Source organism: Ochotona princeps, chromosome X (assembly GCF_030435755.1).
Source record: "Ochotona princeps isolate mOchPri1 chromosome X, mOchPri1.hap1, whole genome shotgun sequence".
Taxonomy (NCBI): Eukaryota; Metazoa; Chordata; class Mammalia; order Lagomorpha; family Ochotonidae; genus Ochotona; species Ochotona princeps.
Window position 1 is genome coordinate 6,131,841 of NC_080865.1, and position 21,597 is coordinate 6,153,437.

The 21,597-nt window shown below is 42.1% G+C and overlaps 1 protein-coding gene across 11 annotated transcripts in view; it reads left to right on the forward strand.

Moving 5' to 3' along the window:
• Nucleotides 1-21,597, forward strand: part of HUWE1 (HECT, UBA and WWE domain containing E3 ubiquitin protein ligase 1) — a 123,143-nt gene that overhangs the window by 17,121 nt on the left and 84,425 nt on the right. Inside the window, exons 3-6 of one of the 11 annotated variants that reach the window (XM_058658227.1) lie at nt 16,550-16,615; nt 18,979-19,077; nt 19,704-19,910; nt 21,219-21,371. The exons of the other annotated variants lie outside the window; for them this stretch is intronic. Coding sequence (XP_058514210.1) covers nt 16,550-16,615; nt 18,979-19,077; nt 19,704-19,910; nt 21,219-21,371 — 525 coding nt within the window. The remainder of the gene's footprint in view (nt 1-16,549; nt 16,616-18,978; nt 19,078-19,703; nt 19,911-21,218; nt 21,372-21,597) is intronic. 11 annotated transcript variants of the gene reach the window in all.

Consider the following 21,597-nt stretch of genomic DNA (forward strand, 5'->3'; position numbering starts at 1 on the left):
CAGCGGCTAAAATCCTCACCTTGAATGTTCCGGAATCCCATATGGGCGCCAGTTCTAATCCCAGCAGCTCTGCTTCTCATCCAGCTCCCTGTTTGTGGCCTGGGAAAGCAGTCCAAAGCCTTGGGATCCTGCACCTGCATGGGAGACCTGGAAGAAGCTCCTGGCTTTGGATTGGCTCAGCTCCGGCCATTGTGGTCACTTGGGGAGTGAATCATTGCTTGTACAATCTACCTTCCTCTCCGTCTCTCCTCTTTTTAAAAAAAGATTAATTTTTGAAAAGGCGGTTACCCAAGATTGCTGCATCTGCTGGTTCACTGCAGTGGTCGGAGCTGGGCTGGCCTTAAAGCATGAAGTCTGAGGTGTTTGTGATACTGATGCTTCCGCATACGTAAAAGACTTGGCAGAAATAAGTGTTTAGTGAGTCAGAGCATCCTAGGAACATATTAATAGGTAAATAATGATGACATCCATGTTAATTTCCTTAAGAAATTTCCTAGTATTGAAGTGCAAAATTTAAAGCTTTGATGTTTACTGGAAAATTGCCCTTTAGAAGGGATGTCCTGCAGTTTTCACTGTGGTATGTTTAATCTGTGCTCCATGGTGATTCACAATATTATAATGCCTCGGGTTAAACCACGACAATTTCTTTGTTGCAGGAGAGCATAAGCCTGAATAGGTCCAGCATTTTTATATGGATTTCTCTCTCAGGGCTGTATCTACTGCCATCTTTTACAGAGGTTAACTTGTCTTCTCCAGCTTGGAGTGCCTTTCAGTCTTACCCCAGTTGGCTGGCCATGGCTCTGCTCCTCAAATTCCTTTAAATATATTCTAGAGACGAGCAGTAACAGGAAGAATAGTCCAAAGAGATGCAGGTATTACCCGAAAACAACCTTTTTCATAGAGCATCCTGAACTTTGACTTTAAATAGTAAATCACCATTGCTACATATAGCGAAAGAAATGGCAGTCATGGACTGTGTAGCATTTTGGTTAGCAACAGACTACTTCTATGACTTGTTACTGTGTTTGTCACTTAGTGACATTGTAGCTGCCTTTGTTTATGTAACTCTTACGATGTTGACACAGTAATGAAAAATTGCCTATTGGTGTCCTCATGTTGTATGGCTTTGTAAAATACAGTATCTGCTGTCAGCTTTAATATGATAGCTTTCCCCCTGTCCCAACAGAAAAGCTGGATGAGATTATAATTCATATCGATGTCAAGCTCCTTATTTTGTGGGCCCAGGTTTAGTGGTGCTGACTTGTCTAACTTGCCATGACTGGAGAGTGGTGGATTTGTCATTTGAGTGAGCTCAGTTTCCAGTTCAGGATTATTTTCTATTACGCTTTATCCTTTCTCAAAACTGATTATGTCTGGGCCTGGCAGGGTAGCCTAGCAGCTAAAGTCCTGACCTTGAACATGCCAGGATCCTAAATGGGTGCCGGTTTTAATCCTGGTGCCCTGCTTCCCATCCAGCTTGTGGCCTGGGAAAGCAGTTGAGGACGGCCCAAAGCCACCCTGCACCCACTTTGGAGACTCAGAAGAGGCTCCAGGTTCCTGGCGTCGGATTGGCTCAACTCTGGTCATTGCTGCCACTTGGACTGAATCAATGGACAAAAGATCTTCCTCTCTCCTCCTCTCTGTATATTTGACTTTAAAAAAAAGAAACTGATTGTCTAAATGTGCCACCAGACATCACTCATGATAGTGCAGAATAAGTGACCCCTTCCTACAGGAATGTTAGTGTAAAAATGAGGGAAATTGAAAGTTTTGTGAAAAAGGCAAGTAAGTTTCTTTATTCTTTTGATGTGAGGATAATTGGGAGATCTTTCATAGGACAGTTCTGTGGGTTCTGTGTTTTCATGCAGATAAATGTATGTCAGAAACCAGCAGATGGGACTGAATTTCTTGCTTATAACACTTAGAAGTTAAAGTGATTTTTTTAACAGAAAAATTTATTTGGAAGCCAGTGTGTTTTCATTTGATGCTTCATTCCCCAAGTAGCCAGCACTGAGCCAGGCTGAAGCCAGGAGTTTCATCTGGGTTTTCCACAGGAGTAGGAGGGACCCAAGTACTTGGGCCCCCTCTGTTGATTTTCCCAGGGTATTAACAGAGAGCTGGAGTAGAAGTGGGGCAGCCAGGACACAAACCAGCACCCATTTGGAATGCCACATTTGCTGGAGGGGGTTTACCTGCATTCTTTTTTTTTTTAAAGATTTATTCATTTTATTACAGCCAGATATACACAGAGGAGGAGAGACAGAGAGGAAGATCTTCCGTCCGATGATTCACTCCCAAAGTGAGCCGCAACGGGCCGGTGCTGCGCCAATCCGAAGCCGGGAACCAGGAACCTCTTCCGGGTCTCCCACAGGGGTGCAGTGTCCCAATGCATTGGGCCATCCTCGACTGCTTTCCCAGGCCACAAGCAGGGAGCTGGATGGGAAGTGGAGCTGCCGGGATTAGAACCGGCGCCCATATGGGATCCCGGGGCTTTCAAGGCGAGGACTTTAGCCACTAGGCCACGCCACCTGGCCCTTACCTGCATTCTTGCCCCCAACCTTTTAAATCTTTTTTTAAGATATTTTTGGGCCCAAAGCTTTGGGACCCTGCAGCCATATGGGAGACCTGGAAGAAGTTCCTGGCACCTGGCTTCGGATCGGCATAGCACCGGCCCGTTGCGGCTCACTTGGTGAGTGAGTCATCGGACAGAAGATCTTCCTCTCTGTCTCTCCTCCTCTCTGTATATCTGACTTAAAAGATTTATTTTTATTGGAATGTCAGATATACAGAGGAGAGGAGAAACAATGATCTTCCTTCTGCTGATTCACTCCCCAAGCGGCCTCTATGGTTGGAGCTGAGCCAGTCTGGAGCCAGGAGCCAGGAGCCAGGAGCTTCTTCTGGGTCTCCCACGTGGGTATAGGATCCCAAGGCATTGGGCTGTCCTAGACTGCTTTCCCAGGCCACAACAGGGATCTGGATGGGAAGCTGGGGTGCCTGGATTAGAACTGGCACCCATATGGGATCCTGGTGCATGTAAGATGAGGACTTTAGCCACTAGGCTATTGTGCCAGGCCCATGCCCGCTCTTTTTAAGGTGATACTTTTCAAACCCATATGGCCCCCATCCTCTGCAGCTGTTTTAAATTATAAAAGTAATGTGACTGTTGATTTTTTTAAAAAGATTCAAAGACAGCATGTCTGTTAAAAATTAGTCCCCTTCTTAAAAGTCCTCTTTATTCATACCCTGCCTCAGAAATCTCTTTTCCAATTTTTATGTTATTTTACACCTTTTTGCATTTGCGTAGTGTTTCTCTGCTTATGGGCTGTGCATATTTTTATGTGTTAGAACATATGGCTCTTCCATTCTTTTTGATGGCTGTATGCACCCTGAAATGCACATCCATCAAGATTTAATCATTCCTTACCAGTAGAATTGCTGCTGTGTCAAACAGTGGTATCAATTTATACTTTGGACAAGTCCTGCCAAGGGAGTGTCAAAAAGGCCATTTTAAATTGGAATAGACAGAGAGAGACCAAGAAGGAGGGCCTGGAACTAGACAGGAAGCGATCAGTGGGGACTTGTGCATACCTTACTCGGTAGGGCACGAAAATAAACTACTCCTAACAAGGGTGTGGAGGAGTTCTCTGCACACCCCTCCCAACAGTGTTCTGTGCCTCGGCGGGTGTCACATGGCTTGCTAAAGGGATAAGCCAGTCTAGACTATCCTAAGATCTGCCAAGTTCAGTAAAACTTATGCTTCAACACAATAAACTGCTAAGTACTAGAATGGAAATAGACATGAAACAGCTGAATACTGTCCTGTATCCAATTTAAGGAAGATAGAGGCTGGTTGTATACAACCATAACTGAAATGTTAATGAAGTAGTCACGGGATGTGGTTAAGAACTCACATTGTCTAACATATCAGTCACTCAATACAATGTCAATTAACCCCATAATGATTGGAAACTGTTGTTGAAGTTATGTTATGGCTTTTCATTGGTCGGAACGATATTCTGTCAGCTCTGCCTTTAGACCAGAGATGGTCTCCCCAAGAAACTGTTGAATTCAGCTGGGCAATGAGATACTGGACTCTATGCATGCCACATGCTTGCAATGAAAAGAAACAAGACTGGATTTGAACTGTAATCCTGCAATAAGGTGGAGCAATCCACCATGGGGGGAGGGCACGGGGAGGGGATGGGGAAACATCAGAGCCTGTGAAACATTGTTATAAAATGAAATGCAATAAAAAATGTATGTAATTTTTAAAAAGGCCATTTTGAATTGACGTTTTCCACCAGCAATGTCTTTTGAGTAGTATCCCATTGTCTGTGTCTTTCAGAGATATTATTGTTGATGGTTTTCACTCTGATCTGATGGATGGGAACGCACCTCTTTGCTCTAATTAGCATTATTCTGTCTGTCCGTAAAGATGGGCAAATGTTCATATCCTGCAAACCGCTTGTTCCTGCCCTTTTTCTTAATTTCCAGTTGAATTGTTTGTCTTGCTGAGCTATGGAGTTCTTTTTGTGTATTTGAGATTTTAACTATTCTGTTTCAGAAATCTGGTTAAGATTTGGAATTTTAATGATCGATCTCATTTTTTTTCTTTTATGGTTTCTTGGTTGTGTCTTTATTGGGAGGTTTTTCTTCTGTCAAGATTACGAGAGTATTTTTCCGTATTTTTTTAATAGCTTTCATAGCTTGGCTTTTCATGTTTAAGTGTTGGTGGCAAGTAGGTGTGTATTACTCTGTTCATCCAAATAATTAGCTCCTGTTTTTCCATCGTAGGAACAGCTATTTGATCTGTAAATATATGCTCTGCTTCAAAGTGAATTATTTGAGAAAGTGTCATTTATTTTTAAAAACTTTTGAGCTATGTGCTGTTTCAAAGTTGAAAAATGGCTTGGTTACTTTCACTTGCCTTCAATTTTAAGGGCAGTTCAGCTTGTTCCTATTTAGCACTTACCTTTGTTTTGAATTGAAGGTAGGGTCCTATTGACAGTGCTGGTGCTTTAAGGGATCCTAGCTACTACATTTCCGTGTCTTTGCGGGCGGACTGCCCTAAGAGGCCGTGGTGCCGGAGACCTGCCTCTGCGTACAGCTGAGCACCTTTCTCATTATAGATACACTAGAAGGTTTCATAGAGTTCATGGGTGATGGAATCTCAAAAATAATAAGAATTTTCTGATAACTTTTGAAGCCCCCGTGTAAATATTTGAAAGCAGCAGATTGTTCACATTGTTTGGTTTATTTAAAAGCATTTGAAGTGACTGTGTGCCAGGCTGTGTGTGGTAGTTTTAAATTTACTCCAACAGTGCTGGTTTTGTCTGTCCTTGTATTTTGGGACATAGCTTTTGTGTTTAAAGGCTTTTGTTTGGCAGTTTTCTTACAGTGAACTAATTTGATTCTCATTGCAAACCTGTGAAGTCGGAAGTACTTACTGCAAAGTTTGCTGTCATATTGATAATTGTTATGAATAACTTGCTTTTAGGTCATACAAAAGAATTTTTGTGTACAATCTAAATTTAAGCTAATTCAAAGTTTGACTTCCAGATATCAAATCTTTTATTAAGCGGCATGTCCTGCACAGTAGTTTCGGTCTTTGGAGGTCTGCTGGAAGTGAGCCTGTATCTCCCAATTCTTGCCCTCAAAGTTTATCATTTTGTTGCAACACTATCTTACTGTATGTTCTTCTCAGTATGTCATATTATGTAGACAGGTTGGGAAGACCATCTCTTTCTTGCCTCCCCGCGTCCCCCGTCATCTATCATAGGCTTGCAGCCCTTACATGATCTGGAGCAATGAAAAGTGAGTTACTCTTTGCTGGATACAATCCTGTGAGGCAGACTGTGACTTTTTTATTTATTTACTTTCTTACTTGTTTATAGTTCAAAGCTGTGGGCAGGTTTTTTCAATTTTTATTTATTGATTTTAAAAATTTTTCTTGGAATGTCAGATTTACAGAGAGAATGAGAGACAGAAAGACCTTCCATCCACTGGTTCACTCCCCAAGTGGCCACAACAGCTGGAGCTGAGCCAATCCAGAGCCAGGAGCCAGGAGCTTCTTCCAGGTCTCCCATTTGGTTATAGGGACCCAAGGCTTTGGGCCATCCTCCACTGCTTTCCCAAGCCACAAGCAGGGAGCTGAATGGGAAGTGGGGCTGCTGGGACAACAACCAACACCTATATGGGATCCTTATGCATGCAAGTCAAGGGCTTTAGCCACTAGGCTACTGTGCCGGGCCCAAGTGTTTCTCATGTAACAGACTCAGCAAGGTATAGTCACTTAGGTCTAAGGTCATATACCTATGTAAATGGAATTTAAGGCTAGGTCTGTTCTCTGCTTCATTTAGATGTTTTTTTGCTCAGTGATATTCTTCAGCCTTAATCTTTAATGCATTTTTTAAGTAAATTGGAAAAGCTTAAGGCAAATATAGACATGTATGGGAGCAAATAAGCACAATACGAATATTTCTTCATTCCCCCACGTAGATATGCCTTTTGTCATAGTATATTAAGGCACGTAAAACCTTTGTTGTGCTGTTAGCCTTTTTTTGGCCACTAAATTTTTTGTGTGTGTATCTTGATTTTGTTGCTGGACAAGTTTATTTTGGTTCAAAAAATTGGAGTCTGCAGTTACTTCATAGTAGGCATCTTGCATGAACTTTTCAAGATCTCATGCTTGCTGAATGGAAGGAATGATGAAGGTTAAATGAATCTGGTATTCTCAGTTGAAAATTTTGGCTAGAATAACCTGGGTGTTTTTGGTTGTTGTTTTAGTTTGGTTAACATGTAATGGCTAGTCATTCATTCAGTTACTAATCTACCAAGTGACAGTTCCTGTGCTGGTAATAGGACTGAGAAGATAACGGACACAATTCCACTTGCAGCATTGTCTGGTATACAGATCTAGTGGGAGCGTTGAAGAACGTTGCTTTTTGATGGTGGAACCTGAGAAACCTCATAGACAAGTTGGCATTGAAGCTGGGCTTTAGGGAGTATTGGGTTATTCAGGGATCAGCCATTTTAGCAGAGAGCATTGAGGCAAGGTAGCAAAAGTCTTGAAAATTAGGGAGAGTGCTAACAAGATGGATTATAGCTAAGTCACCTGGGGGACCATGGACAGTGTTCATGCAGTGTCATGCCTCTGGTAAGAAATAGCCAGGGGCTAGGTCCTAGTCTCTGGTACTGCTGCGGTAAGGGCTTTGCACTGGATGTAAACAGATTTTCACTTTTCAGGAGATGGCTCTGCTACAATCTGGAACAAGGCAATCCAGCAGGACAGAGTCTGAAAGTGTCTAATTTATGAGCACATACTAAGAGAAAATGGCCTAATGAATGCCATCTGTCATCCAGCTTCAACAGTTATCAACACATGGCTGTATTATTTATACCCCACTCTTCAGTCCAGCTTTTTCAAACAAATTCCTAAGACAGTCATACATTGGCAAAACATAAGTAATATGTCTCAAGGCTGGCTTGTGCAGCCAAATCCACCTCTATAGCTTAAAAAAAAAGCAAAATGATCCCCACCTCAGAGTTACTTACATGGCCAGGCATTTTTAGTTTTCAAAGTTAGTTTCAAGGTGAAATAAATTATTTTTAAGGTGATTCTTGAAGTGATTTGACAAGCAAAAAAAAATTTCCTAAACTCGTTCAGTATTGCATGTTGCACTTCTGGGTGAAATTCACCTATCAGATCTTGAAATTGGAATAAAGAGTATTGGTTTAAAGGCTGATTTCCTGTTAGAGCTGGGTGAGGCTGCAGGTGCACTTGCATCTTTGACACTGCGATAGGGAATAACCAGTCATTGTTACGATCGGTCTTTTGTACCAAGTTCAGCCACAGATAAGGGAAGGGGGCAGGAGATAGACAATTCTTAATGGGTAGGCCAAGGTTATTTAAAATATAGAAAAGGACTTTTTTGGTGTATCTTGTGTGCCTTACACTTCAACATTGCTGTTGTTATTGTTGATAACTGTTGAGAAGGGCTCCTTGGCACACTGCCATTTCCTCTCCGGCAGAATGATAATCTGCAACTTAGATGAGCCCTGTTCTGTGCCCTCATTTGTTACCTAATTCTTCTGATGTCAGTTTCTGTCTGTGAGTAACCTGAGGAGTAAACGGCCCCAGGCTAGAAGACTAGGCCTGTGGATCTGCAATTTCCCAGGACTGGGGAGTGGATCCTGTCCTGGAGTGTGTTGTCAGGTGCCATCCTTGGTTCCAGCGGTTTCCAGGTAGGAGGTTTCAGGTTGCTCTGTTCTCAGGATCCCCACCCTTAATGCCCTTGCTTTAGTGCACTGCAGTGCACAGGAAGTGTATACACTTGATCTGAAGTAGAGTGGTTGCTGATTTTGAGTGTTTGCAGATTTGGGTGATTAACGACTATTCTTCAGTTGGTTTATTAACTGCATTTTACTGCCAATACCCAGGAAAAACCTAGGCCAGCAATCTCCAGGGCATATCAGAGTCGTCTTATGTGGTCAAGGATACGGAGATGGGTGTCTATCGGAAGGCTGTGGCAGCATGAGTTGTGGGTTTAGACATGTGTTCTGAATGAAGAGTTGTGCATTTGATTTGGATTTGAATTCAGGTTTTGTAGGTAACCAGGTGTGTGGCCACTCTTGGCCTCAGACGATTGGGTTTAGTCTCTTGCAAGTTGGTCTAGTAAGGTTAGAGTAAATTTTAGCTGCTGTTAGGATCGTTGTCAGGATATTGATGTAGACTGAAAGGCCTGCCAGTTATGTTGCTATGTGGTATCCCCATTATTAGCAAGCCAGTTAACCAGTGACATCTGTGCTTTTGTGAGCAAATGAAGAGGCTGGGTTTCAAGGTTTAGCTTGTTGCTTCCCGACAAGGTGGGTAGTTAGGATAGCTCCCACCTGAAATGACTTTAAGAGACTGAAAAGCAAAGACAAAGCAAGCATTTTGCTTTGTGGTGCTTTGGAGTTTGGTGTTATTTAAAAAAAAAAAAGCCTCAATTCATTTCCATGACTTCAGTGGGAATTTTAGGCTGATTTTGATTCATCCCCACACCCATACATAATGTGAACCCTCTCTTACCTACCAGTAATTAGTCACACCAATAAAAATGGAATGCTCTGAGTGCAAAGCTCCAGACGACTAGAAGGTGTTGGGAAGAAACTCCAAAGTCACAATGATTAATCCAAGGTATTCGTGTATGTAATAATTGTTCTTAACTTTTGTTCTGTCCTGTGGATCAGGGACTGCTGTTTTCTTCCTTAAGAATTTTGCACAAAGGATTTCTGATTATAAATGAATGCATGCTTTATAAAAAATTTGGAAGAAAAGCCCAAAGCATAAATTAACTGTGTTGCCCTGCCACCTAGAGGCAATTACTTGATGATGTTGTATATGTCTTCCCTTCTGGCGTTTTGTTTTTTTTTAAACTTCCCCTCTGTGTGGCAGACATTTTCTCATTACTAGTAGTAGGTACAGGATTCTATGTACGTACATATAGAGGGGTGGCTAATCAGAATTGAAGAGATTAGGGAGAGGATTGCCCTAATTCTGGATAGTGTTTGTACTCAACAAAATCCACATAAAGTGCTCATTATGTGAAGGTGAACTAACGAGAGGCTACTTGGTCCTCAAACCCCAGGATTCTTCAGGATCGTTATAGTTGTTCCCTATTTACCAGATTAATTTGCTTCCACATAAGAACACATGTTAGTGTCTTCATTCCCCTCCTTAACCCTCTACTTTTCAGTGACCCCACAGTTCTGCTTCCCTCTCACAGCCAGGTTTATCAAAAGCATCTACATCTGCTGTCTATGCAGCTTCACTTCCAGTTGACTACCTGCCTCAATACAGTAAGGCTTCCTTTCCACTGCCCAACTGAAACGGTTGCTTGCCAAGTCCAATTCCAGGGGACATTTTTAATGTGGACAGATCTCATTTTGATGTTTGATGCAGTTGATCACTGCCGCCTCTTTTTTCTTAAGATTTATTTGAAAGAAAGGAGGGAGTGGGAGAGATCTTCCTTCTGGTTCACTACCGAAATGCCTGGGGCTGGGGATGGCTTAAGCCAGGAACTTCATCTGGGTCTCTCATGTGGGTCCCAAGGACTTGGGGCATCTTCCACTGCCTTTGCAGGCACATTGGCAGAGTGCTGGATTGGAAGTTGAGCAGCCCGGACTCAAAGCAGTACCCATACAGGGTGCTGGCATTGCAGGCATCAGCTTAACTCACTACATTGCAATGCCACCCATTTCTTCTCTTCTGTGACACTATGATTAACTAGTTTTGCCCTTGTTTCACCAGCTTCTCCATTGCTGGGTATGTTCTATTGAAAAGTCTGAGGAGCAGTTTTACTTTACTTCTTCCTGTGTTTTACTTTTAAAATGAAAATTTTGGTATGGAGCTCTGTCCTTCCTCTCTATCAGCAGTCATATCCAGGCACGGCTTAACTGTGTACTCACAGTCACCTATTTCACACACAATGCATATGTGTTTTCTGAATTCCACTCGACAAACGTGTATTACTTGCCTGAAAGATACTGTGCTAGAGCTTAGTGTTGTTGTAAATCAAACCCAAATTACAATTAATTATTAAGAGAGAAACAACCGGACTACAGTAATGGAGAAAATTACTATAATGGGGCAAGCTTTAGGTGGGTTGCTATTACGTCTCAGTTGGTCAGTTTCTCAGATGGACTGGCTGTGGGAAGAGTGGGTGGAAAAAAAAATTCAAGTGGGCACAGCACCTTAAAAGGACTGAGAGTGTCCCCCCAGAATAAATGCAAAAGTGTAATGTAGTTGTGCAGAGGGAAGAGATGGGAATCTTTCAGGGATCAAATCAGTCTTGGGTTGTGATTAGCTTGGGTGTAATTCTAGGGAAACTGATAAGTTTTTTTTTTTTTTTAAGATTTATTTATTTTTATTACAAAGTCAGATATATAGAGAGGAGGAGAGACAGAGAGGAAGATCTTCCGTCTGATGTTTCACTCCCCAAGTGAGCGCAACAGCCGATGCGCGCCGATCCGATGCCAGGAACCAGGAACCTCTTCCGGGTCTCCCACACGGGTGCAGGATCCCAAAGCTTTGGGCTGTCCTCGACTGCTTTCCCAGGCCACAGGCAGGGAGCTGGATGGGAAGTGGAGCTGCCGGGATTAGAACCGGCGCCCATATGGGATCCCAGGGCGTTCAAGGCAAGGACTTTAGCTGCTAGGCCACGGCTGCCGGGCCCCATTCATTTCTTTCAAGTTGATCATCTTTGTGACTGAGTTTGGGAAGACCTGTATTTCATATTGTGACTGGCCTTGCTCAACTCTAGCTCTCTCCCCACCTCCCCCCCCAGGCCATTTCCCGAAATTTGTTTCAAACATGTGTGTGTTTTCGATTTTTTTTAGCTGACGTCCAAGAGTAAGTGAAATGCTCAGGTTACTGTTTTCCTTTATCACTGAGATTTACAATACCTCAGCTTTTCACCTGTTCCCCAGCTTCCTCTCTTGGAATAGTTTTGATCAGCAGGATCTGAAAATGGAGGAAAAATCTATCATAAATTCATAGTCTGATCCGCAGGCATTTATTATAGCAATAAAGCTGATAGAGTGAATAGCATGTTATTAAAGTGTGGACTTGGGAGTCGGACCAGGATTTAGATCTTGATGCCAACATCTACCAGCTAGGCAAGGTCCTTCCTGCTCCCCCTTTCTCTGAATCCTTAGTTTTCCCTATAAATAGGCATAAAACTTGATGAGAGTGGTGAGGGTTGTATGAAGGTACTTCAAAGGGTTCATGAAAAATGGGATTAAAGGCTGAGAGTTTACTTCATGTAAAAAAACATTGTATGAAGACCTCTTGTGGCACATTTCAAACTGTGTTCTTTAGAATGCTTCAATTGCTGCATTTTCAGTAGATGCCACTTATAAAAATGGCTCTGAGCCTTAATGAGCTTCCTTTACTCTAGCTTTCTCAGAGCTACCAGTAGAGTCAGCTCCAGGATCATCCCAGAGGAAGGGAAATTGTGTTTAGCATTTCCCAAATTACTGGTCCTTGTCTTCCTGCACGGAAGGTGGCTAAAATACACTTTGGGACACATCAGCCTTAGTGTTGTCCGGCTGGTCGGAGACTCCTGTGTACTGCCACACTAGAAGTATGATAAGTAGGAATAAAGCATCTGGAATTTGCTTTTTTTTTTTTAAATAAAGCAGACATTTATTAAACTATAATAAAAACATTCCATCAAATTACAAAACCTGAGCAAGAAAAACAAACGGCACATGCTTAACCGTAGTTGACATTCAAATAAGATTTGCATTCCCAAAATATTATACAGTAATTAGAAAATACTCGATGGGCACTTATTTTTAAAATTTTATTAGATAGCCAGAACAAGTTCCCATCCGCCGGTCCATTACGCAGATGACTGCAGTGGCTAGGGCTGAACCTGTCTGAAACTGGAAACTAAGGATGCAATCCTGGCCTCCTGGGTATCAGTGACCTAGTTATTTGAGCCCTGGCTGTTGCCTCCCCTTGGTGCATGGTAGCAGGTGGCTGGAGTCAAAAGCTGGAGCTGAGCATTGAATTCAGGTGATGCCATTGTGGGGCATGGGGATGTCTGACCACCAGATCTAATACTATCCCTGAATTTTCTTACTCTGATTCGTAGGTGGTGTTAACTTTTGTTTAAAATCTTAAATACTGTCAGTGCAGTTACAGAAGCCAGGTTAGCATTATACTTGGTTGGGGGGTGGGTTTGTGTATGTTTGTTCATTTGAAATGTTTTGGCTTGGTTCCTAAATGCTCACACTCAGGATTTAGGAGTCTAGAACCACTGATGCAAATAACCTGAGATGATTTAGCATTTTGTTGGCAGCAGAAGCACTCCCAACTAAATGTTTCCGTGGGAGGGCCTTTGCTGTAGTGCCAGGCTTCCCAGCTTCTGGTGCCTTCCAATTTTCTGAATGTAGATCTCTAGCTGTCTGTCAGTTCCTTGAACCATCTACCATCCTTCCAGTAAACTACTTTCCTGCATTATTTTGCCAGCGTCTTTCTGTAGTGTCTTAAAGTGTAGTGTCTTAAAGTCAAAACGGCTTTGGTTGGTTAAAGCTTTAGTAGTATCTTATATATTGTTAAAAGCAGTAAAATCATTGTGAATTACTTATTTTGCTGTACAAGTTAATCATCTGTGTTCTTGTTTTGGAGGATTGATTGGGGTTCTTAAAATAGGATTTATTGGGCCCGGTGGCATGGCCTAGCGGCTAAACTCCTCGCCTTGAAAACCCTGGGATCCCATATGGGCGCCGGTTCTAATCCCTGCAGCTCCACTTCCCATCCAGCTCCCTGCTTGTGGCCTGGGAAAGCAGTTGAGGACGGTCCAATGCATTGGGACACTGCACCCGCGTTGGAGACCCGGAAGAGGTTCCAGGTTCCTGGCATTGGATCGGCGCGCATCGGCCCGTTGCGGCCCACTTGGGGAGTGAATCATCAGATGGAAGATCTTCCTCTCTGTCTCTCCTCCTCTCTGTGTATCTGGCTGTAATAAAATGAATAAATATTAAAAAAAAATAGGATTTATTAGGTCCGGCGGCGTGGCCTAGCGGCTAAAGTCCTCGCCTGGAACTCGCCGGGATCCCCTATGGGCGCCGGTTCTAATCCCGGCAGCCCCGCTTCCTATCCAACTCCCTGCTTGTGGCCTGGGAAAGCAGTCGAGGACAGCCCAAAGCCTTGTGACCCTGCACCCGTGGGGGAGACCTGGAGGAAGTTCCCGGCTTCTGGCTTTGGATCGGCACAGCGCCAGCCGTTGCAGCTCACTTGGGGAGTGAATCGTTGGGCGGGGGATCTTCCTCTCTGTCTCTCCTTCTCTCTGCATATCTGACTTTCCAATAAAAATAAAATAAATAAAAATAGGATTTATTTCTTGAGCAGCTTTAGGTTCACAGCAAAATTTCAAAATTTCCCATAATCCTCTTCCTCTTATGCATGCCTAGGCTCCCCCACAACACTCCGCCAGAGTGGCAACAGTTGGGTTGGGATTCTTGCCCCATGTGGATACATTGTTATCATCTAGAGCCCATTGTTTCACATTGGGTTTGTCCTCACTGTTTTAATTATTGTGGTTTGGACATATTTATAATGACATGTATTCACCATATCGTAAGGCGTGGAATCACTATCCTAAAAATCCTCAGGATGCTTGCATGTTCAGTGCTCCTTTGACACTAATCCCTGGCAGCCCCTGAACTTTGATCATCTCCATAGTTCTCCAGAATGCGCTGGAGTTGGAATCAGGAATCGTATTTATTGTATGTGGCCTTTTCGGAAAGAATTCTTGGGTTTTTTCGATGTCTGTTCATGACTTAATAGATCTTTTTTAAAGTATCGTAATAGTGTGCTGTTACCCGATTGTCCAACTTGTTTGCTTCCAAGTTTGGGCAATTCTGAATAAAGCTATTATAAACATCCATATGTAGGTTTTTGTGAAGATGTGATTTCGGCTCCTTGGTCAGTAGCAAAGGAGTGTGATTGCTAGATCCTGTGGTAAGAAGGTGTTTATGGTTGCTTATTTTTTGAAAGTCAGAGTTTTGGGAGAAGGTTAGAGATTTTCCATCTGCTGGCTCTCCCCAAGTCACAGCAGTGGCCAGGGCAGGGCCGGGCCAGAAGTAGGACCTTCTTCCTGGTCCCATGTAGACGCAGGAGCCCATGTACTTGGGGCATCTTCCCAGGCACGTTAGTAGGAAACAGGATAGGAAATGGAGCAGCTGTGATTCAAAATGGAGCCCATATGGCATGCTGGCAGTGCAGGTGGTAAGGACTTACGGCAGCATCCCTGAGGGTGTTTAGGTTTGTTAGAAGCATCTTCTGAGATAGCTGTATTGTTTTTGCAGTCTCAGCTTCAGTAAACGAGAATTCATTCCAAGAGATTTAGTGTGCCAGGATTCTAGGTCTTGGCCAGCCTCATAGATGAATAATGGTATCATTTTAATTTGCAAATTCCTCCTGACTTATATTGTGGAAATTTTTTTTTTTTGTTTGGCGATCTGTATATCTTTGGAGAAGATTTGTCCTGATTTTCTGGAAATGGGCTTTAGCTTTTTACTTTTAGGTCTGGAATCCAATTTGACTGACTTTTTGTGAAGGTTACTTGTACAGGTTTTCCAGTTATGTAGCATGTGTGAAAGAGTCTTTATTGCCTTTGCTTCACTGTCAAAGATGAGTTAGCTGTGTAAGTGTAGGTTCTCCTTTGTGGTCGTTGATCTGTTCTTTCGCCGATACTGGTCTCTTGATTGCTGTATGATTACGGTTAATCTTGACATCGAGTAGCTTTAGTACTCTGGTTTATCAGGGTGCTGCAATGTGTTGTTGATGCTGTTGTTGAGCTCGATGTGGCTGTTATGAAATGATGTCAATCCGAAAAACAGTAATATTATTGCAACCCCAAACAGCCTGTATCTCATGCAATAAGATATTGTGAAGTAACCAATGATATGAGGCAGATTGCTTATGATCTACATCAAAGAATTGTAAAACCTAATGTACTTGTAAGGCCCCATGATACTTGGAAATGGGGAGGGAGAGCAGAGAAATCTTACATCACCCTAGAAGGTATGAGGAAGATGGGAAATATAACCTGAGTCTTTTTCCTCTCCATATAAACTTAGAATGAATTTGTCAATACCCAGAATAACTTGTAGTAGATTTTTGTTAGAGTTACATTGACTCAGCAGGTAAAATAGGAAGAACTGGCTTCTTGACAAAATTGAGCCTTCTGATCTGTAGACATGTAATTTGAGGGCAGTTCAAAATGCTTGTGGTAGCTACAAATATAAATTTATTGTGGTACCCTAAAATCCATATATACAAGTAGTCATATAAACATTCATGGACATGGGTGCTATTTTCAAAGCTGTGCCTGAGTTTCAAAAAATATTTTTGCACCAAAAATTAATCTTTGCTAAGGTTATTTATTACTGGCTCCAGGCAGGGCTAGGTGGGTATTAGATTTTGTGTGATTTTTTTTTCTATATTTGTAGAGATCATATGTCATGTGAACAGGCAAAAGAAATTCTTCTCTAATTTGTGTGCGTATTTTAATTTCCTGTCATGTTTGTAGGGGTTAGAAATTTTAGCACAATGCTGAATAAAAGTAGTGACAGGAGACATTGCCTTGTTCCCAATTCCAAAAGGAAGTAGTTGTTTGAGGTGTATGGGCTAACTGGTATGACATATTGTAGAAGCAATTTTAGTGGCCTCCCAGCTAATGAATGCAGCCACAATATGATGGCTACTTGCTCTGTAGATGTGATGGATAAGAGCATTGTTGTGTGTAAAGGACAAACATGGAAGCCTGAGAATCTGTGTACAAATAGTTCAGTCTATGATCATTACCAGATTCCTGTTGGCCTCATTTTAGTATTTTTAGATTGTTCACTGTAGGCACTTGTTATTGGAGTTGCTGAGGTAATTTTAAACGTTTGACAATGTAGATTTAACATTGTGTATTATCTGTGTCCTAGCTTGTCAAGCTTTCAGATGCAGCTTTTAAGTTCTCACTTCTTTTGGGATTTTTCTTTTCAGATCATAAAGATAATTGAAATCATGAAAGTAGACAGAACTAAACTGAAGAAGACCCCTACCGAGGCCGTAAGTATCCCAAAAAGCTTGCTTTGCCTGTCTTAATTTCAGAGCAAAATCTTCCTGAGCAGTTCACCCATACTTTTCCAAATATGTCAGCACTCATGCAGAGTACAGTAAAACACTTTGAGCTCCCCTTTTGGAGCTCAGATGGCCAAGTGACCAATGGAAAATGAACACTGGGCAGCTTCCCCCCCCCCACGATTTATTAATTTTTATTGGAGAGGCAGATGCACAGAGAGAATCCCATGTGGGATTCTGGCTCTTGAGGAGGATTAGCTGATCCAGCCATTGTTCCAGGCCCTTCGGCAGTTCTTTGCTTTGTAACCATGCATGACTAAAGTAGGCTTTTAGGCGGCTAGTCCTATGCATTGAAAGAAAGCTGCATGCAATAATGGAACAAGCAAGTGTGGTTTAAAATTTTGACCAGCTGTGAGAACCTTTCAAAGTCTTGGTCACTTTTGAAACTTCTTTAAATTTGTTTTTTTCTAACTTGGAAGGTGAAGATAAAATATCGAGATCTATTTTCTAGTTCACTATCCAAATGCCTGCAACATCCAGGACTGTATCAGGACAAAGCCAGGGACCCAGAACTCTGGCCGCACACGTGGGTGGCAGAGACCCAGGCACTTGAGGCATCACCTGCAGCCTCTCGCTGTGCATTAGCAGGGAGCTGTACTGAAAGGCAAGACTGCACCCTAATCCAGGTACTCTGATGTACGCAGGTCAAGTGGAATCTGAGCTACTGTGCCACACACCTGCTCCCGCACTTTTTTTGGAAGATAAAAGTGGTAGCAACTTTCCTCTTTTTAAAAACAGATTTATTTATTTTACTCGAGAGATTTACAGAAAGTGAGAGGGAAATCTTTCATCTGCTGCATGACTCTAAATGAGCGCAATGTCCAGAAATGAGCCAGTCCAAAGCAGGAGCGAGGAGCTTCTAGGTTTCCTATGTGGGTGCAGGGTTCCAAGACCTTGGGCCGCCTTCTGTTGTTTTCCTAGGGCATCAGCAGGAACCTGGATTAGATGTGTAGCAGTTAATCTAGTAGAATTTGCATTACCCATAAGGGATGAGGTTGGTGCTACAGGCTGAGGATTGGTCTTCTGTGTCACAACATCAGCCCCATAACAATTTAATAGTTTCTTCTGAGGCCTGTGTTTTACCTTTTCCGCCTTCCCTCCCCTTATTGTTACTGATTCTTAGTCATACAATTCAGTATAACCTGTGATTTGTGAGGCTGTGTCAGCTGATGTATCAACAGTAGAAATTCAGCTTGGGTCTAGTATTCATTCCATCAACTAGTCTTAACCTGCACTCTGAAATTAAGGAGGCATGGCTGTGGACCCTTGTGCTGTAGTTCGAATTGGACTGGCGCTGGCCTCTGTAGATTTTTGTCTCTGAGGATTTATTGGCTTGCCTGATGTCCACAGCTACAAATTTGGGTTGATAGTTCCTACATCCTTAATGTGAGGCAGTTACTCAGTATGGCATTTCATATGCAATAAATTATAGGTGACTTACTAAATATAAGCCATTTGGTGTTTTTTCCAACTTTTATAAGCTTACTAGATGGGGAAATAAGTTTCACTGTTCTAACTAACTTACATTGCTTCCGTGCATTCCATGTATTTTTCAAGTTTCTTTGTATCAGTATTAAAGCTTTTCATTTCTATTGGACATTGTCATGTGACTTTCGTACTGAAAGCTATGTTTATGTTGAGCATTTCTTATCTGTTGCAGTTACTTTTCTTTCATTTTGCTTCTGGCTAGTAAGAAATGCTCATTTAGGGCCTGGTGCGGTAGTCTAGCAGCTAAAGTCGTCACCTTGATCGCGCCAGGATCCCATATGGCACTGTTTGCATCCCAGCGGCTCTGCTTCCCACCCAACTCCCTGCTTGTGGCCTAGGAAAGCAGTAGAAGATGGCGCAAAGCCTTTGGACCCTGCACCAGCATGGGAGAACCACAAGAAGCTTCTGACTCCTGGCTTTCAGTTACCTCAACTCCAGCTGTTGTGGCCACTTGGAGAGTGAATCAGTGGATGGAAGATCTTCCTCTCTGTCTCTTCTCCTATCTGTTTATCTGCCTTGCCAATAAAAATAAATCAGTCTTTTTAAAATGCTCATTTATTAGGCAGACACAATTACTAATTCACACTCCTGATACCTGCATTAGACTAGACCACAGCCAAGAGCTCAGTACAGTTCTCCCATGTGGGTGTAGAAATCCTGTGTTAATTTGGGAGTAATATATTAAGCAATGTATCCTAACATAAGTTAAATTATTGTTTTAGTTCAAGTGCTAACTTTCCCCTTTCCTCACTCTCTCTGTCTCATATTCAAAACCATTTTTTGTGCATGTTTGTTTTTCTTAGCCTGCTGACTGCAGAGCCTTAATAGACAAACTCAAAGTTTGCAATGATGACCAACTCCTCCTGGAACTACAGCAGATCAAAACATGGAATATTGGGAAGGTATGTGAACGCATGCTGCTGTAAGGCAGGCCTGCACTGTGCCAATATACCCTTCCTTACTTTTTGATGTGACAGTAGCAACACATTAGAGTCACCTTAGCAATTCCTTAACAAGCATCTGGCATATGCCTAGCACAGCTCTGGACCAGGGTCTTTGAGGCAGAATGGCTGCAAAGAAAAAGTCTGAAACGACAATTTTTCTAGTCGAGGATGAGGAATTCTTACTCAGGTAATGATAACAAAGAATCTCAACCACAAAATTCTTTGAATGAGTTTGTGCATTTGATAGAGTTTACAGAGTTGATTTTAGCTTATAGGGATTTTAGATAATTAAAAATGATCTCTTCTGATGAAATGGCTGTTAGTAGATCTCAGCAAGCAGCCAAAATTTTCCCTCGTGACAGTTTTTGATCATCTTTAAGGTTTTGTGGTATTTACAGGTGTTGATAACATTACTTTGATGGATAAAGTGGGCTCTCATCCTTTTTCAGTTCAGAGTGTGTTCTTGCTCAAGGGCACAAAGTAGAATGTGAACTCATTAACTAAAGTGTCATGTAAGGAGGCTCAACTGCTGAGTACACTCACAGTATTTTGCCATGATTTTTGTCTCCTCTTCCTCTCTCCAGTGTGAGTTATATCACTGGGTGGACCTGTTGGACCGCTTCGATGGAATTCTGGCAGATGCTGGACAGACAGTGGAGAACATGTCATGGATGCTCGTCTGCGATAGACCGGAAAGGGAGCAGCTAAAAATGCTTCTTTTGGCTGTGTTGAACTTCACAGCCTTGCTCATTGAATACAGCTTTTCTCGGCATCTGTACAGTTCTATAGAGGTAGGTGAGAGAGAGTGTAGCCCCACGTGGGCTGCGCACCTCTTTGTATGTTTACCTTTTTTTCCCTTTTCATTATGGAGCTATTGGCTTTTCTCTATCAATAACAATGGCAGGTTATTTCTCAGATTTTAGATTTCATGCTTTGTAAGTTTGATGGACAGGTTCTGTATTTCCACCTTAGCCTGCATTTCAAGATTGAAGAAATCAAGGAGAAGTGCAATACGTGTTTTTAAGTAGTCTAGGAAATTAAATGGAGTTGATCTTCATCCCAGGTTGTTCAGAGGAGTTTCAGATTACTTTTAACCTATTAGAAACACTTTGAATTCCTTCACATTTTAATATACTTACCACTGTCCTATCTTTAATAAGTTGCTTTTCATTCTCTTCACTCTTACACCCTTCCCCGGAATACACACATTATTCCCTTGATGTCAGTGGGGTATTGATTCCAATGCCTGCATCTGCAATGCACACATTCCTGAAAAATCAGTCTATGTATGCATATCCTCCCATTATTTATAATACCTAATACAATATAAATGCTGTGTAGATACTGCTGTTTAATGTGTAAATATTTACATGAGGATTAAGAAAAGATAAAATTCTGTCTGTTAAGTACAGTCACACTTCTTCAGTAAAATATTTTTAATTGATATTTCATTGGGTCCACCAAGTTGGAACATTAACTGGAGAGGATCGGGTATATTTGTAGCATGTCCCTAAAGGGTAAAACACAGAAGTCTGTGTTTTGCAATTTGTTATAATTCACGGTTAGAAACTCTTCCGTTATACAATTTGTCACCATTCCTTAGGAGTTCTGTTGATTTTCCAAGATTCTGACAAAATGCCACTGCATATTGGTGAATTTTGTGTGCAGACACAATATAGGCCTCTCACGTTGCTAAAGAGTGTATCTTGTACTTTCATTTGAGTAGTATTTGCACACAGCTGTCTCAGTATCTGACTTCTTAGTGAAGGCCCCAGTGCTTTATTCAGTTCTTATGAAGTATGCACAAGAGACAGAGAATTAGGTTCTCCAGTAGCACTTTAGTCCACTTGGAGCCTGAGTATGTCATATTTGTCTCTTTTGTAACATCTTTCATTTGTGCGATTTCATACTCACTGGCTAGCTGAGATATCAAGTAAGCTCTTTTTGGACAAGGTTACATGTTACGGTTTTTGGTTTTTTTTTTTTTTTTTTGTAACTGCTGAATGGCTTTGTCAGTGTTGCCAAATACATTGTTACATTGTTAAGTGTCTAAGGCTAGAGTGTTCCTGGTAGCCTGAACTTTGTCTTTTGTCCTATAGCATTTGACAACTTTATTGGCGTCCTCTGATATGCAAGTGGTGCTGGCTGTACTTAACCTTCTGTATGTATTTAGCAAAAGATCAAACTATATCACACGTCTTGGATCTGACAAGAGGACCCCACTGCTAACACGGCTACAACATTTGGCTGAGGTGAGTCATGTTTTCAAATGAAGTAAAATGTAGAGTTTGTAATTGTGGTTGAAGCAATAAGTTTCATATAGAAATTCAACTCTGGGGCCCGGATCAGTAGCATAACAGCTCAAGTCCTTGCCTGGCACATGCGAGGATCCCATTTGGGTGCCAGTTTTTATCCTGCCAGCCCTGCTTCCCATCCAACTCCCTGCTTATGGCCTGGGAAAACAGTTGAGGATGGCCC